We start from the raw sequence: 16341 nt of genomic DNA, 5'->3' as shown, positions 1-16341 counted from the left end.
TAGTATACCTATTGTGCCCTCCCAGCAAAGAAATTTCCCTTTTCTCTTATTATCAGTAATCAAGGTATAATCATAGGGATAATCACAAAGGCTCTCGCACTCAGAATGAAGTTCAACCAGTGTATGTGAAATACCATATGCTTGCCCTTATCATCATTACCGAGGTGTCTAGATAGGTAAGCTAGGATCTAGACAGGTAAGCTAGGATCACTATATGACTTTCTTAGGCTTGTAACGTAGGCTAGGGGCTGGTATGATATTAAACAACATTTATAGTGACTAACCTCCTTGGCACTACCTTATCTTGTTAGGTCTACTTATTAACCTCGTTTTCTCTTTTTCTTTTCTCTTATTCACAAAACAGGTCGTGGTCTTTTTTTTTATTCAAACAATTTTCATTTTATTGCTCTTTTTCACCAACACCCAACTTATAAATTTTTTTCAAAATTTTTTTTTACCCTTCTTCATACCCAGTTTATCTTACGCACCCCTATAATAGCCACCCTCAACTTAGGCTATTTGCCTAAGTCAAGGTGCACAGTGTTCAAGGAGGAACAGGGCCAAAATAGGTTCATTATGATTTAAAAAGGGAAGGAGATGGGTTTCATAGAAAGAAAATGGTCAATTTAGGTGCAAACGGGGACCAAGGGGTATAATGTATTACAGGGAAGGTCATTTAGGCTAAATGTGATTGAAATTCAAAAACGGCCTATTATCCTTTCCTAAATCCTATCCTTCAACTAAAGTAAGACGAACCGGGAAAGTTCTAGGTTAGGCAATACAAAGGGAACACAGTAAAGCCTCACACACACTTGGCATATAAGCATATTACCAGCTACTACTCATCCAGTTCATGCAAATGTTTGGCAGTGATTGTCAAGTTACTTGAACTAATGCCACAACAAGATTCACACATGGTCACAATTTAATGTAGTTCACATAGTCATGCAATCAAACCAATGGAGAGGTGCTTAAAAATTCATCAAGCATGCGGACTGCTTCAAGTATAAGTACTTCTCCTAGTTACTAACACAATTGGTACAATGACAATACACCCCCACACCCTCAACTTAAAATCAAAACAAAATGAAACTAAGGGTTAGGTTATACCTGGAGTGGGTTATTCTCTAGACTCATGGGTTGCCTCCCATGCAGCACTTGATTTAATGTCACGGCATGACTCAGGTGGCTTGATTACCTCAGACATCATCGAGACAAATAATGGTGATGCTTTTCACTGATTCTTCTGGTCCAATGTAAAGATTTACCCATTGCCCATTTACCTTGAAGGTACTACCATTTTCGTTTTCAAGTTCCACTACTCCAGTGGAGTGGACTTGGCTTACCTTAAAAGGTCTTGACCACTTAGATTTCAGCTTTCGTGGAAACAATTTAAGCCTGGAATTAAACAGAAGTACCAAGTCCCCTCTTTTGAACTCATGTTTCTCTATCTTCCAATCATGGTATTTTTTCATTTTTTCTTTATACAAATGTGCTCGCTCGTATGCCATAAGATAGAATTCATCCATCTCATTTAGTTGCCCTAATCTCATTTCTATTGTTTTCTTCCAGTTCAAATTCAACTTCTTGAGTGCCCATAAGGCCTTGTGCTCCAACTCTATTAGCAAATAGCATTCTTTTCCATAGACCAGTTGAAATGGATACATTCCAATAGGTATCTTGAAAGCAGTTCGGTATGCCCATAAGGCATCATCAAGTTTTTGTGATCAGTCTTTTCGACTAGCATTCACTGTCTTGGATAGGATGGCCTTCACTTTGTGATTTGACACCTCCACTTGCCCATTGGTTTGCGGGTGATATGGAGTAGCTACTCTGTGGTGTTTTACACCATACTTCGCCAGAGCTGCTCAAAATAGTTTGTTGCAAAAGTGAGATCCTCCATCGCTTATGATAGTTCGTGGTGCTCCAAAGTGAGAGAAGATGTTCTTTTTGAGAAATGCAATGACTCTCTTTCACTCATTGTCAGCCAATACGATAGCTTCAACCCACTTGGACACATAATCAACAACAACCAGAATGTACTTCATTCTTAAGAACTTACAAACGAACCCATAAAGTTAATACCCCATACATCAAATAACTCCACTTCAAGCATCTTGGTCAAGGGTATTTCGTGCCATTTAACTATCGATCCCTATCGTTGACACTGATCACATTCTTGCACAAACTTATGGGCATCTTTAAATAATGTTGGCCAATAATAGCCACTCTGGAATACCTTCCTGGCTGTTCAGTCACCTACATGGTGACCCCCAACCGGGGAAGCATGACATGCCTCTAGTATTTATCATATATCTACTTCAAGCACGCATCCCCGTATGATATTGCCTACACATTGCCTAAAAAGATAAGGCTCATCCTAGAAATAAAGTGTTACATCATGCAAAAACTTCTTCCTTTGGTGGAACAAAATGTGTTCTGGGAGAAGCTCACTCACAACGTAATTTGCATAATCAGCGTACCAAGGCAATGTTTCTATAGAAGTTGCCACGATCTACTCATTTGGAAACACATTATTTATCTTTGTTTCATCACTAACTTCCTATCCACCTTCCATTCTAGATAGATGATCTGCAACCTGTTTTTCACAACCTTTTCTCTCTTTGACTTCGAAATCAAACTCTTGCAGTAGCAACACCAATCTAATAAGACTTGGTTTAGCACCCTTCTTGGCCATCAAGTACCGCAAGGCACCATGGTATGTATGGACTACCACTTTAGTTTCAAGTAGATAAGACCTAAATTTCTCAAAAGTATACACCATGGCTTGCAGTTCCTATTCGGTTATTGTGTAATTCTTTTGTGCTCCATTCAGTGCTTTGCTGGCATAATATATCGGGTGAAACAATTTATCCCTCTTTTGTCCCAATACAGATCCTAGCACAACACCACTTGTGTTACACATTATTTCAAACGGTTTGGCCCAGTCAGGTGCAATAACAATGGGGGCTTCCACCAGCTTTTTTTAAGGCATTCAAATGCCTTCAAGCACTTATCATTGAAGAGAAATTTAAATTTCTTCTCCAACAACTTGGAAAGTAGACTTGCAACTTTTGAGTAGTCTTTTATTAATCTTCGATAGAATCCTGCATGGCTAAGAAAACTACTCACTCCCTTTATTGAAATGGGGGGCGGTAATTTCTTGATAACTTTAACCTTTGCTCGATCAACTTCAATACCTTTTTCAGAAATTTTATGGCCCAGCACAACACCCTCCTTTACCATAAAATGATATTTTTCTCAGTTAAGCACTAGATTAAATTCTACACATCTTTGCAAGGCCACATTCAGATTCTCCAGATATATTTTGAATGAATCACCTACCAGTGAGAAATAATCCATGAATACCTCCATGGTGTCTTCTACCATGTCAAAGAATATAGACATCATGTACCATTGAAAAGTGATGAGTGCATTGCATAGCCCAAATGGCATCCTCTTAAATGCAAATGTGCCATATGGGCATGTGAACGTCGTCTTCTCTTGCTCTTTCGAAGCAATGCAGATTTGGTTATACCCAGAATAACCATCTAGAAAGCAATACCACCCCCTGCCAGCCAATCGATCAAGCATTTGATCCATGAAAGGCATTGGAAAATGGTCCTTCAGCATCCAAGAGTTCAACTTACAGTAGTCCATGCAGACTCTCCATCCGGTCACTGGCCTGAGTGGAATCAACTCATTCTTATCATTAGCAACCACTGTCATACCACCTTTCTTGGGCACACATTGAACTGGGCTCACCCACTTACTGTCAGAGATAGGGTAAACTACTTCTGCATCCAACCACTTGATAATCTCCTTTTTAACCACTTCTTGCATTGGTAGGTTAAGATAACGCTGATGCTCAATGGTAGAAGTACAGTCATCTTCTAGTTAGATTTTGTGCATACAGATGCCAGGAGGAATGCCAATAATGTCTACGATGGTCCATCCGATTGCTCTCTTGTGCTTCTGAAGTACTGAGATAAGTGCAGTTACCAGTTGTTGTTCCAAATCATCTACAATAATAACAAGTAGCGTGTTCCCTTTTCCAAGAAATACATATCATAAGTGACTAGGCAGCTCCTTTAATTCCAACACCGGAGGTTCTTTAATGGATGGCTTGGCTGGTGGTGTTGGTCGATTAGCCATATCAAGGTCGAGATTTTTAGGAGCATAAGAATACGAACCTAGGCCAGTGAGGGAACAAACTGTCTCTTCATGCTCCTCAATTCCTTCGCTTTCATAGTTTATCACAACCGCTGCTAAGGGATCGATAATAAGTTATTCAGTTCTGAGCACATCCTGTTCATACTTAAAGTACACATCAACCATTGAGAAAACACTTATTTTCTTATGCTGTTTTATTGATTTGCCCACATTAAACTGTACCTCTTTATCATTCACCCTGAATAAGAGCTCATTCACTCTCAAATCGATCAATACACTTTCGATTGCAAGAAAAGGTAGATCCAAGATTATGGGCACGTCGAAGTCCACCTCACAGTCTAGAATGATGAAGTCTGTAGGGAATATAAAATTGGAGACCTTGACCAACACATCATACAAAATGCCAACAGGTCACTTTACTGATCTGTCAGCCATTATTAGCCTCATGTTGGTCGGTGTGGGATTTCCAAACCCAACTTTTTATAGATAGTCAATGGTATCAAGTTAACACTTGATCCTAGATCACACAGTGCTTTGGTGAATTCCATAGTTTTAATTGTGCAGGGAATAGTGACTACACCTGGATCCAACTTCTTTTGCGTTAAGGTCCCTGTGGAAATAGCACTACAGTGGTGGAGGTCTGCTTTCAGATCGCAATCACTGCTCATTTCTTGTTCACAAGATCTTTCATAAATTTTGCATACCCTGGCATTTGCTTTAGGGCGTTGATGAAAGGCATATTTATAGTCAATTGCTTGAGCATTGCTAGGAACTTGCTAAACTTTGTATCATCCGTCTTCTTTCTCAACCATTGAAAAAAGAGAGGTGGTGGCCGTGGCATGAGTTTCAACACTACTTCATTCTCTTTCTCGTTATCTGACAATTCAATAGAACAATTTAGTTTCTCCAACTCCTCTGGATGTTGTTTTGCTGGTTCATCTATAATTTCCTTAATATTCCTAGATTTGTCGACAGTAGGGCCAGATAAAATCTTACAACTCCTAGTGGTGATTGCTTGACATGAATTATCAGTCTTTTGATTCTGAGTTGCTTAAGCAAGTGAAGTACCACTTATTCCCTGGTTTAGTGCTGAAGATAGTTGACTCATCTGTTACTCTAACTGCTGGATAGAAGTTGAATGTGAACCAACCAACTGACTCATAGTGAAGAATTCACTCCTCATACTGGCTACACCTGCATTAGTAGCCTCTACTCCCTTCAATAGTTCTTTCATTATATCTTCCATTGAACACTTTTTTGAACTAGTTGCAATAGCTTCTTGATGTCCTGCACGAACATACAACCCATTTCTTCTATTGATGTATCTTTTTTTTTTCTTGCTCCCTGTCTTTATGATTAGGATTGTCATTCCCATTCCGACCTTGATTCCCTTGGCTATTGCTTCAGAAACCCACCTGATTAGTAAAATAGTTGACTTCTTCTTCAGTCTTCATATCATCACAGTCCTAAGTCATTACAGCTTTCACTTGTTCCATCCTTCCTAACATTAAGTGCTTGGTGAATAGGTCCATTTGAGTCTTTAGATGGGCTATGTCTTAATCATTTTCCTCATTTCTTTTTTGCTGTTCCTCCTTCATTCCAACAGGTACATTTGGACTTGTCACCATAGAATCACTGGTGTACCAAGCCCTACTTAATTTGGTCATCCTATTCAGCATATTAGCATTATCTTGAAATGCAAGAGTAACAAATGATCCTCCATCAGCATTATCTACCATTGGCCTTATCACAGAGTTAAAAGCTCTGTACAGAGTCTCCATCAGATATATGTCCGTCATGTTATGATTTGAATATTGTGCCAGCTTTTTCTTGAACCTCTCCCAAGTTTCATGCAAAGCCTCATTTGGGAGTTGCCTAAAATTGTTGATCTCATCCCTCAACTGTATCCTCCTGGACGGCAGAAAGAACCTTATTAGGAAAGCTCCTCTCAACTGCCTCCAGTTGGTTATAGAATCAGGCGTCAACTCATTTAGCCATAATGTTGCCTCATCGGACAGAGACAATGGGAACAACCTCAATCGGATAGCGCTTTGGCTCACCCCTGGGTTATCAAATGATTTGCAAATGATGATAAAATTCACCAGATGTAAATTGGGGTCATCTTCAGGAAGGCCTCCAAACAACCCTTTCATATTTAAAAGATGGATCATTGTGCTTGTAATATTGAACTTTGCTCCTGGTGCCAATGGTGGCGGAATGATCATGCCCATTGCACCTGCTCCATCCACATCGTCATCCTCTTCAACCTCATACCATAGTGGTCGTTCTGCCATTCTACTTATGTGATGGAGTTCTGGATTGGGTATTGCTCGATGCAACCTAAAGTAAATATCCTATAAATAAACAAAAATAACAACTGAGCATAAATCAAAGAAACTTAACTATCAGCAAATTTTCGGGCATAAAATTTTCAGTCTACTATTCCCCGGCAATGGTGCTATTTTTGATAACGCTCAAATTACATTATTGAATGGGTGTAAGAGATCATTATCAATATAAAGCCCAACTCGGTTGGGGTCGAATCCTACAGGGAATAGGGTGTAAAGTTCACAATGTATCAATCTTCACTTTATGAATTTGTATAGTTATTATCAATATAAATGGGAAACTAAGGTTATGATCACCAAAGGTTTTGGGTATTGACAGATACCAGGTAATGCTAAAGATCCTCGGAATGAGTAGAACAACAGAATATCCCTGACTATGTACTATCTAACTTATCTCTTGACCTCACCAGACAATTTATCTCTCGAACTTAGAAATTTATCTATATCCAATCGAATGTTATCTCAGGAAGATTAATTAGTTAAGACATTAATCATTAAAAAGAAGGTTGGTAGCTTCCGAGTCCCTGTTTATAATTCCCATCCTCTAGTCTATTTCTCCATTAGAAGCAAATAAAACCTAAGGCATAATCTAATGTTTGCAACGATTGGATTTCATTAAAACCATAGAATTTCAAGATGTTCTACTACTCTTTGAATCTGTTAAACACATAGCATCATATCAAACCCTAATCCTTGGATCCCATAACCCCGACTAATGAAATTAGCCGCTCATGATTTGATGAAGGCAAGTTGAATTCATAATGATAATGATAAACTTACGCATAGATGGAAAACAACAAATAATTTCTTTAATTAAATCCCAAGTTAGAAACCCAAGAATAGTTGATAAGAAAGAAACTGAAAATAATTGGCAAAAGAGAACAATGTACGTGTTTCTCCCTCCAAAATTCTTTTGCTGAATAATGAAAACTTCTCTCCTTAAAAACCCTAAAAACTGTTATTTATACTAAAGCCTAATTAAGGAAATAAAATTACAAAATCACAGCTAGGCTCGGATTTAGGTGATGCCATATTGGTTTTGGTCGTTAGGCTTCTGATGGCATCTCATATATGTCGTCAGAAGTTATGCCATCTTGACCTATTCTGCCTCACTCTGACGATGTCCTATGATGACTTACCACACTTGTGATGGCGTGTACCAGATTTTACTTATTTTGTTCATCTTTTCTATATTTTTCTCCCATCCTTGCTACAACTGCAATATCACAACAAAACAATCAAAACAACAAAAATTTTCTTAAGACTTCACAATTATTTAGAGTTAAAAGCCTCAAATGTGTTAGCATCTGCTCACATATCAAGTGTCAAGAAGGGTTGAGTCACTTTACCATGTATACTAATGTGTTCTAGAAATATAACACTTTTGATGCTTAAAATATGGAAAATATGAAATTATTAGAGGTATTTTTGTTAGATATGATCTATTTTGTGTATGATTTGCAGAAAACCATGATTATGATGATAAGTTTGTGAAAATAGTGAAAAAGGTAATTTTGGCTATGTTTGGAGCAATTACAAATGATTGGGATGTTTTTTGACTCGATTGTGATCAAAACATGTTTGAGAAATGAAGAAGACCTTAAAAAATGACTCTTGACACCTAATAATTTGACACACTAACCACGGGTTGGACTTACACAAGTAAACAAAGCGGGTACCAAAAGTCCAAAATCCCAAGAGATGACTGGCAAGAATTTCCATCCGGTACCTACGGTTGGTACTCATGGCTGGAACTAAGCCGCAGGTACAACTACTTATCGGGACCAAACCACGGGTATGAGAAATGGGTAGCCACCGACCCTGATTTTTCCTATTCTATTTAGGCTTAGTTTTTAGGGTTTTCTTTTGTACTATACATACCCTTTTCTGTACTTTTTAGTAGAAGTTATCCACTTTTAACACTTAGAAACATATTTTGGTTTCAAGATCCATCTTTGATCTTGGGATTTCATTGTATTGAATTTTCTTTATTATTCAGTTTATAGTTGTGGGTTTCTTTCATCCCATCATTGTGATTTCATCTTTACTTTCCAACATGAATGTTATTGATCTCTCCACAATCATGAGCAGCTAAAACCCACATCAGGAGTTACAAAATCTACAAGCCATGTTCATAAAGATGGATATATTTGAGTGTGCCATGAGCCCATCCAAATTAGTGCATATGTTGATGTGTGAAGAAGGACTTTAGACACTCTAAAGCTACCTCTATCCTACACTCCAAGGGCGCCTTTTCTTTGTTCTCATTAAGGTTATTTTGGTCTTTTTATGTAATAGCTATAAATAGGCTCTTTAGGATTATTTTCTCATTAGTTGATTATTAATATTGAGTGAAACAATTTAAACACCTTTTTTTCTCTCTTGTGAGATTGAAACTAGGGCTAGTGTGGATTTCACTAGTGTTGGACTTTTTCTTAGAAATGTAAGTGCTTGGGGCGGTTGAGTTCCTCTTGTGTTCATGTAAGAGCTTGGTGTTGATGCTATAGGTCTTAGGGGTTTTAAGATTTGATACATATTTTGGTTCATATTGTTTGTAGTATCTCAATTCAAGTTACCTATCCTTTACATTTATGCAATTAGTTTGTTGTTTTTCTTCTTGAAATGGTTTGGTGTTTTTTGTTTAGTGTTGTCTTCATCTTATTTTAGTATTTTCTACATGGATTCTATATCATTTGGTATCAAGAGCCACATATAGAATTGTTCCTACAATTCTAAGTCTTGGATTATTGTTACCTTGAGAAAATCATCACAAAACGAGAATCAAATATCCAAAAAATTACAAACAAATGTTTGAGTCATGTATTTTTTCCCACTTAGGCCTAACCTAGATATACTTAGATTTACTCATATTTTGTGTCTTTTGTTAGTTTCTAGTGCTAGATCCTTGTTCCCTAGCACTAATAGCGTCTAGATCTAAAAATCTGAGCAAAATTTAGGTTGTTTTGAGCTATCCACCATTGTTGAGCTTGAGTTTGAAGAAACTTAAGGTGGATCTCATTTTTTGGAAAGTGTGGTTGTGGAATTTTTGAGTTGAAATTATGGTATTTGTTCTTAGTTTTGCAAAGTGACGTTGGATCTTCAAGAATTATCAAATTTGGAGGTCATTTGCCTACTGGTCAACTTGGGTCAAACTTTTAATATTCTTGTTCTTCTTCCTCATCTTCATATCTTGTTGAAGAAGAATATTCAAAATTGGTTGTTTGATCTAAAAAAAGGAAGAAAGAGAGTGTAGTATTTGTTTGTACAAAGAATATTTCAAGCATATTCCAAGTCTTCCAAAGGAAGAAAGGCCAAAAGGGAATAATCAAGTACAAATGAAAGTACAAGGAGGGACCATTTCAAATTCAAACTCATTTGAGTTTGAAAAAGGATCCAAACCTAGAATTTTCCCCCTCAAAAACTTATTCTACTCTCTCTTGAGTGAAGATTGATCGAAACTCAAAGTTGTAGAACAAAAAAAATTTCAAATTCTCAACCAACCACAAGCTGCCACATCATCACTTTTGTACAACCATATTTATAGGCTCAATTTTTGGATTCCCAATTTCTATTCTTATTTTCTTAGTTTCATTTTATTGATTCTAGTACTAATTGACAAACTAGTAATCACCTACTAAGTTGTGAGTTAGTTTTGAATCCCTTTTCTTCGTGTATACATTCATTGTGTGCTTTTTTATCTTTTGTGATTCATTGTAGTTCTTGGCTCAAGTCCGAATATGATTTCTTTGAGTGTTTCAAATGAAAATCTATTCCGAACAAGAGTATACTCATCCCTCAATTGCTCACAATTACGAGATGACTTTCAACACTTGTGAAGACAAGTGTGAGGTAATCAGAGGAATGAGAGTGTGGTGATGATATTTTCAACTAATTTGTTTGTCATTTTGTAGGTGATTTATTAGGTACAATTGCAATGGAAGGTGAAACCTCTCAAACCGTGGGTAATGATTCTTATAGTGTTATTTTGATTCATCTTGAATCTTTCTCATGCGACATAAAAATAATGCGAACAGACCTTGGTAGACTAGAAATAAAAGTGTCAATAATGAAAGGTGATATGTCTACTATGAGTGGGAGGTTGGATCATGTTGAGATTCAAAGGAACTCTCGACCCTCTACTCCTCAACACTACCATATGTCTTTGTGTGGACATGCCAAAAATACTTCTAGTACCATTACCCTCGAAACACTCCATAAAATACTCTATCCACCAAGGCCTCCATAAAATATCACAAACCAAGCTGCTTCTTACCCCCATACCCGAGACCTTACTAAACCATTACATCCCCAACTAAACTAAGTCCAAAAAGAAGGATTTGGATGCCAAATGCCACCATAAAACCCAAACTCCCCAATCCAAACTCCACTTAACCAAAGGCCATATCCTTCACAAAATAAAATAGCTCTAATCCAAACTCCACTTAACCAAAGGCCTTACTACCTACCAAATCCAATGCCTCCCTTCAAAGCTCCACTTAACTAAAACCAACCTATCCATGTAGAAGACTATGCTAGATGGAATCAATAAGAAGGGTATGAAGTATATGATGATGCATATATATGGAAAGAAGAGATGAGAGGTGGGTATATTGATCAAAGGGAACTTCAAGGCTGAGGAGGGGGATGTGGTCAATGGAACTAACATGACCACCAAAACCGAGAGATGGGCATAAACTCTATCAAAGTTAGTCTTTCTATATTCAAGGGTGATAGTGATCTCGAAGCATATCTTGCTTGGAAGTCCTCTTGTGACAAGATATTCTAAGTTAATGACCTCACTAAAGAGAAAAAGAGTTTTTATGCTATATATCACTTTGAGGGGTATGTCAACACTTGGTGGGAGTATGTTAAGAGATTTGGGAATTTATTGAATGAGGTATAACCCCCTCTATGGTTTATATTGAGGTACCTTACGAGGCAAAGGTACTTACCTAAAGACTACAACCATGAGCTCCTTGCCAAGTTGAACAATTTGAGGCAAGGGAGAAAAAGTATCATGGCTTACTATGATGAGTTCCAACAATTGATGTTGAAGCTTGATCATCGAGAAGAGAAAGTGAGTCATGAAATCATCCATTTCAAGGTCGGGTGGAACAAGGATATCGCTTCACGTATGACTCCCCACAAATTTTAAACTATAATAGTATCTTCCAAGTGACTATAGAGATTGAAAGGGAGAACAACGAGAGGCAGACCTATAAGTCTAAGGGTCAAAAACCATTCTTGGGTTGGCCTAAGAATAAGGAGGTGGTTCAACCCTCCTTGGGTTGGAACAAGAGAAAAAAAAACCATCTTATGCTATGCAACCCGAGATCAAGGCCATTAAAAAGTATTCTCTAGGAAATGAAGTTAACAAGTAGCATACTCCTAATACTAAAGGGTTCTAATGCTTTAAGTGTCAAGGTTGGGGACATAAGGAAAATGAGTGTGCAAACCGAAGAAATGTAATCCTTAGAGAAGGTAAGTTGTACTATCTTTGAGGGGAGGTGGGATTAGAAATCGAGGGAATGAGGCCGAGCTCCAAGATGGAGAACAAATAGATGATGAGGTACAAGAAAAAGGTGATGAATAGGACACTTAGCCACAAGAGGGTGAGTGTCAAGTTCCAAACTTAGTGGTAATATGATTCATGGTTAGTAAGATTTTAGATGATCCAAGACAAATAGAGAATCTATTCCATACTAAGTGTCTTATCAAAGGAGGTGTATGTATAATGGTTATTGATAGTGGGAGTTTCATTAATGTTGCTAGTGCTACTATGGTTGACTTCTTGAAAATTCCCACTATTCACATGCAAGTCCCTATAAGCTACAATGGTTATTTGAATGTGGAGAATTAATGGTAACTCGACAATGCTTGATTTGGTTCAAGGTTGGAAACTACCAAGATGAGGTGTTATTTAATGTAATCCTATGTAAGCATGTCATTTGTTGCTGGGTAGACCATGTCAATTTGATAGGTCTACTAAACACAATGGAAGAACTGATAGGTACTCACTTGAACTCAATGGCCAAAATTTCACACTTTATCCTCTCTCACCATCTTAAGTGAATGAGGTACATCAATAATTAAAGAAATTGAAAGAAAAGAGAAAAAAAGTAAGGGAACCCGAGAGTGGGAAAGGAGAGGAAATTGAGGGGATCACAACTTCAAAGAGTAAGGATCCAATGGTAATGCTGGCTAGCAAGAAGGATCTTTTCCAGGAGCCTGACAACAACACTCACATAGTTCTTCTAGCCCATGCTTTTAGTACAAATACCTCTAGTTCTTCTATTATCCATTCTATTTCTCTTGTTTTGTAGAAATTTGAGGATGTATTTTCTAAGGAGCTTCCGCAAGGGTTACCCCCAATTCAGTGCATTGAACATCAAATAGACTTGGTACTGGGTTCATAATTGACTAACAAACTGGCCTATCACTATAACCTTACGGTTACTAAAGAACTGCAAAGGCATATTGAGGAACTTCTCAACAAGGGGTACATCAAAGAAAGTATGAGTCCGTGTATGGTTCTGATGCTGTTGGTGCCGAAGAAAGATAGAACATGGCGCATGTGTGTGGACTGTCGAGCCATTAATAAGTTCATGGTAAAGTATCACCATTCTATTCCTCGATTAGATGATATGCTTGATGAGTTGAATGGCTTTTTTGTGTTCTCAAAAATTAATATTAGGAGTGGCTATCACCAAATTAGAATGGAATTGGGTAATGAATGGAAAACTGGCTTTAAGACCAAGTTTGGTCTCTATGAATGGATGGTCATTCCATCCGGCCTTACTAATGCTCCTAGCACTTTAATGTGGTTAATGAATCATGTGATTAAACCATTTATTGGAAAGTTTATTGTTGTGTACTTTGATGATGTCTTGGTTTATAGCAAGTCCTTTGAAGAACATGTCTTGTATTTGCAAAGTGTATTTGATATAGTTAGAAAGTAAAAAGTTATATGATAATCTTGAGAAATATTCTTTTGGTGTTGATAAAGTTGTGTTCTTGATATTTGTTATAAGTTCAAGGGGAGTTGAGGTGGATGAATCCAAGATAGATGCTATTAAATTTGGTCGACCCAAAAATCTATTGGAGAAATCCAAAGTTTCCATGGGTTGGCAAGCTTTTATAGATGGTTTGTCAAAGGGTTTAGTACCATAGCCGCTCCCTTGACCCAGATCATTCGAAAGGACCAACCCTTTAAGTGGGGTGATGAGTAAGTTAAGGCCTTTAAAACCTTGAAAGCTATGCTCATTTTTGCCCCATTGTTGCAATTACCCAACTTTGATAAGATGTTTGAAGTTGAATGTGATGCAAGTAAAGTAGGAATAGGTTCTGTCTTAATGCAAGATCTTAAACTTATTGCCTATTTAGTTAAAATCTCAATGGCGCAACTCTAAATTATTCCACTTATGATCTAGAGTTATATGCATTGATTAGAGCCTTGGGTAATTGGCAACTATTTGTGGCCCAAAGAGTTTGTGATCCAAACGAACCATGAAGTCTTGAAACATCATAGGCCTAAGACAAGCTAAACAAGTGGCATGCTAAGTGGATTGAATTCCTATAAACCTTCTCTTATGTCATTCAATACAAAAATAGAAAGGAAAATATGGTGGCCGATGCATTATCTAGGAAACGTGTGCTTATTTCAACCTTATCTTCCAAGTTGATGGGATTTGAGAGTCTAAGGATGTGTATCCCAAGGGCCCTATATTCGGCCCTATCATTTGGTAATATGAAGAGTGGGATAGGGAAAGATGGCTCAAGGATGGGTTTTCCTTTCCTTATTCAAAATTTAAGGGGTATTGGTTCAAAGTAAGAAGGTTGTATGTGCCCTCTAGTTATTGAAGAGAGTTGTTTATGAGAGAGGCATATGATGGTATTCTAATGGGACACTTTAGGGTTGAGAAGACCCTCGATATCTTAGAGGAACAATTCTATAAGCCTAAACTACGCAGAGATGTTGCTAATATTGTCGCCAATGTATGGATTGTAGGAGTGCCAAATCACGTCTCCCCCCTCAAGGATTGTTTACCCTGCTTCCCACTCCCTTTCGCCCTTGTCTTGACATATATCTGGACTTTGTTTTAGGGCTTCCAAGGATAAGGATAGGTAGGGATATCATTTTGTAGTGGTTGATTGATTCTTAAAGATAGCCCACTTCATTCTATGTTGTAAGAGTGAGGATGTACCTAGTGTAGCTTCATTATTTATTGAGCATGTTGTTAAGCTACATGGGATCCCTCAGAAAATTGTTAGTGATAGGGACTCCAAGTTTCTTAGTCACTTTTGGAAGTCAATATGGGGTAGGCTTGGTACGAAGTTGCTATTCTCAACCTCTTGCCACCTACAAACCGATGGCCAAGCGGAAGTAGTAAATAGGACCTTGGGAATGCCACGATCCATGGTTAAAGGAAAGATGACTTATTTGGAGGATCACCTACCCCTAGTCGAGTTTGCTTATAATCGTGTTATCCATTTAACTACGGGTATGACTCCATTTGAGTGTGTATACGACTTAAACCACTTACCTCTTTAGATTTAACCCCTTTATCTAGTAATATTATGTTAAGCTTAGATGGAAGAAAAAGGACCAAAGCCATGAAAAAGTTTCATGATAAGGTGATAAGGAGCCTTAAGAAGAGAAATCAAGAGGTTTCTAAGAGATCCAACACGGAGAGAAGTAGAGTTATGCTAGAACTAGATGATTGGGTGGGGGTGCACCTAAGGAAGGAGTGGTTTCTAACACAAAGGAAAGCAAAGTTGATGCTGAAGGGTGATGGTCCTTTTCAAGTACTTGAAAAGATCAATGATAATGCCTACAAGATTGATATCCCTCTATAATGTCAAGGGCACAACACCTTCAATGTGTGTGACCTCTCACTTATTAACACCATTGATAGTGATGAAGCCACAAATTTAACGTCAAATTCCTTTCAAGATGGAGAGGATGATACGGGTGTAAAGATCTCAAGGCCATTCACGAGGAGACAAGCTTGGGAGTTACAAAATCTACAATCCATGTTAATAAATATGGATGTGTTTGAGTCTTCCACTAGTCCATCTAAAGGAGTGCATATGTTGAAGTGTAAAGAAGGACTTTAGACACTCCAAAGCCGACTTTATCCTACACTCCAAGGGCGCTTTTTCTTTGCTCTCATTAAGAGTGTTTTGGTATTTTTATGTAATAGCTATAAATATACTTTTTAGGCTTATTTTCTCATTAGTTGATTATTGATATTGAGTGAAACAATTGAAACACCTTTTTTTCCCTTTTGTGAGATTGAAACTAGAGCTAGTGTGGATTTCACTAGTTTTGGACTTTTTCTTAGAAATGTGAGTGCTTGGGGAGGTTGAGTTCCTCACGTGTTCACGTAAGATCTTGGTGTTGATGCTATAGGTCTTAAGATTTGATACATCTTTTGGTTCCTATTGTTTGTAGTATCTTATGTCAAGTTACCTATCTTTTAAATTTATGCAATTAGTTTGTTGTTTTGCTTCTTGAAATCAGTTGGTGTTTGCTTATTTAGTGTAGTTTTCATCTTATTTTAGTATTTTCTATATCATAGGGTTGTGGAAACACTAGCAGATTGACAAAGTAGGCTGAGTGCGATTGTTGATGGGAAACTAATACCTATGGCATACATTGTTTTTTCTTCAATTTGATTGATTTCTTATTGGGTAAACATATTAGGATCCCACCTAGATATTACTACTTGCTCTAACAAAGAGGTAGTAACTAGGAAAATATAAAGACAATAGTAATTTGGTGAGTTAATAGTTGATCCATTGTAGTACAACGGTATAT

The 16341-nt window shown here is 37.5% G+C and overlaps 1 protein-coding gene across 1 annotated transcript; it reads right to left on the bottom strand.

The window, feature by feature from the left end:
* Positions 1–1199: 1199 nt before the first annotated feature.
* LOC124894105 lies at positions 1200–1667 on the bottom strand. The gene has a single exon (XM_047404859.1). The coding sequence runs from the start codon at positions 1665–1667 to the stop codon at positions 1200–1202; it is 468 nt and encodes a 155-aa protein (XP_047260815.1).
* Positions 1668–16341: the final 14674 nt, after the last annotated feature.

Source organism: Capsicum annuum, unplaced genomic scaffold, assembly GCF_002878395.1.
Source record: "Capsicum annuum cultivar UCD-10X-F1 unplaced genomic scaffold, UCD10Xv1.1 ctg69730, whole genome shotgun sequence".
NCBI classification, from domain to species: Eukaryota; Viridiplantae; Streptophyta; class Magnoliopsida; order Solanales; family Solanaceae; genus Capsicum; species Capsicum annuum.
The sequence above is the reverse complement of the archived record's forward strand: the minus strand, read 5'-3'. Positions and strand labels throughout refer to the sequence as shown.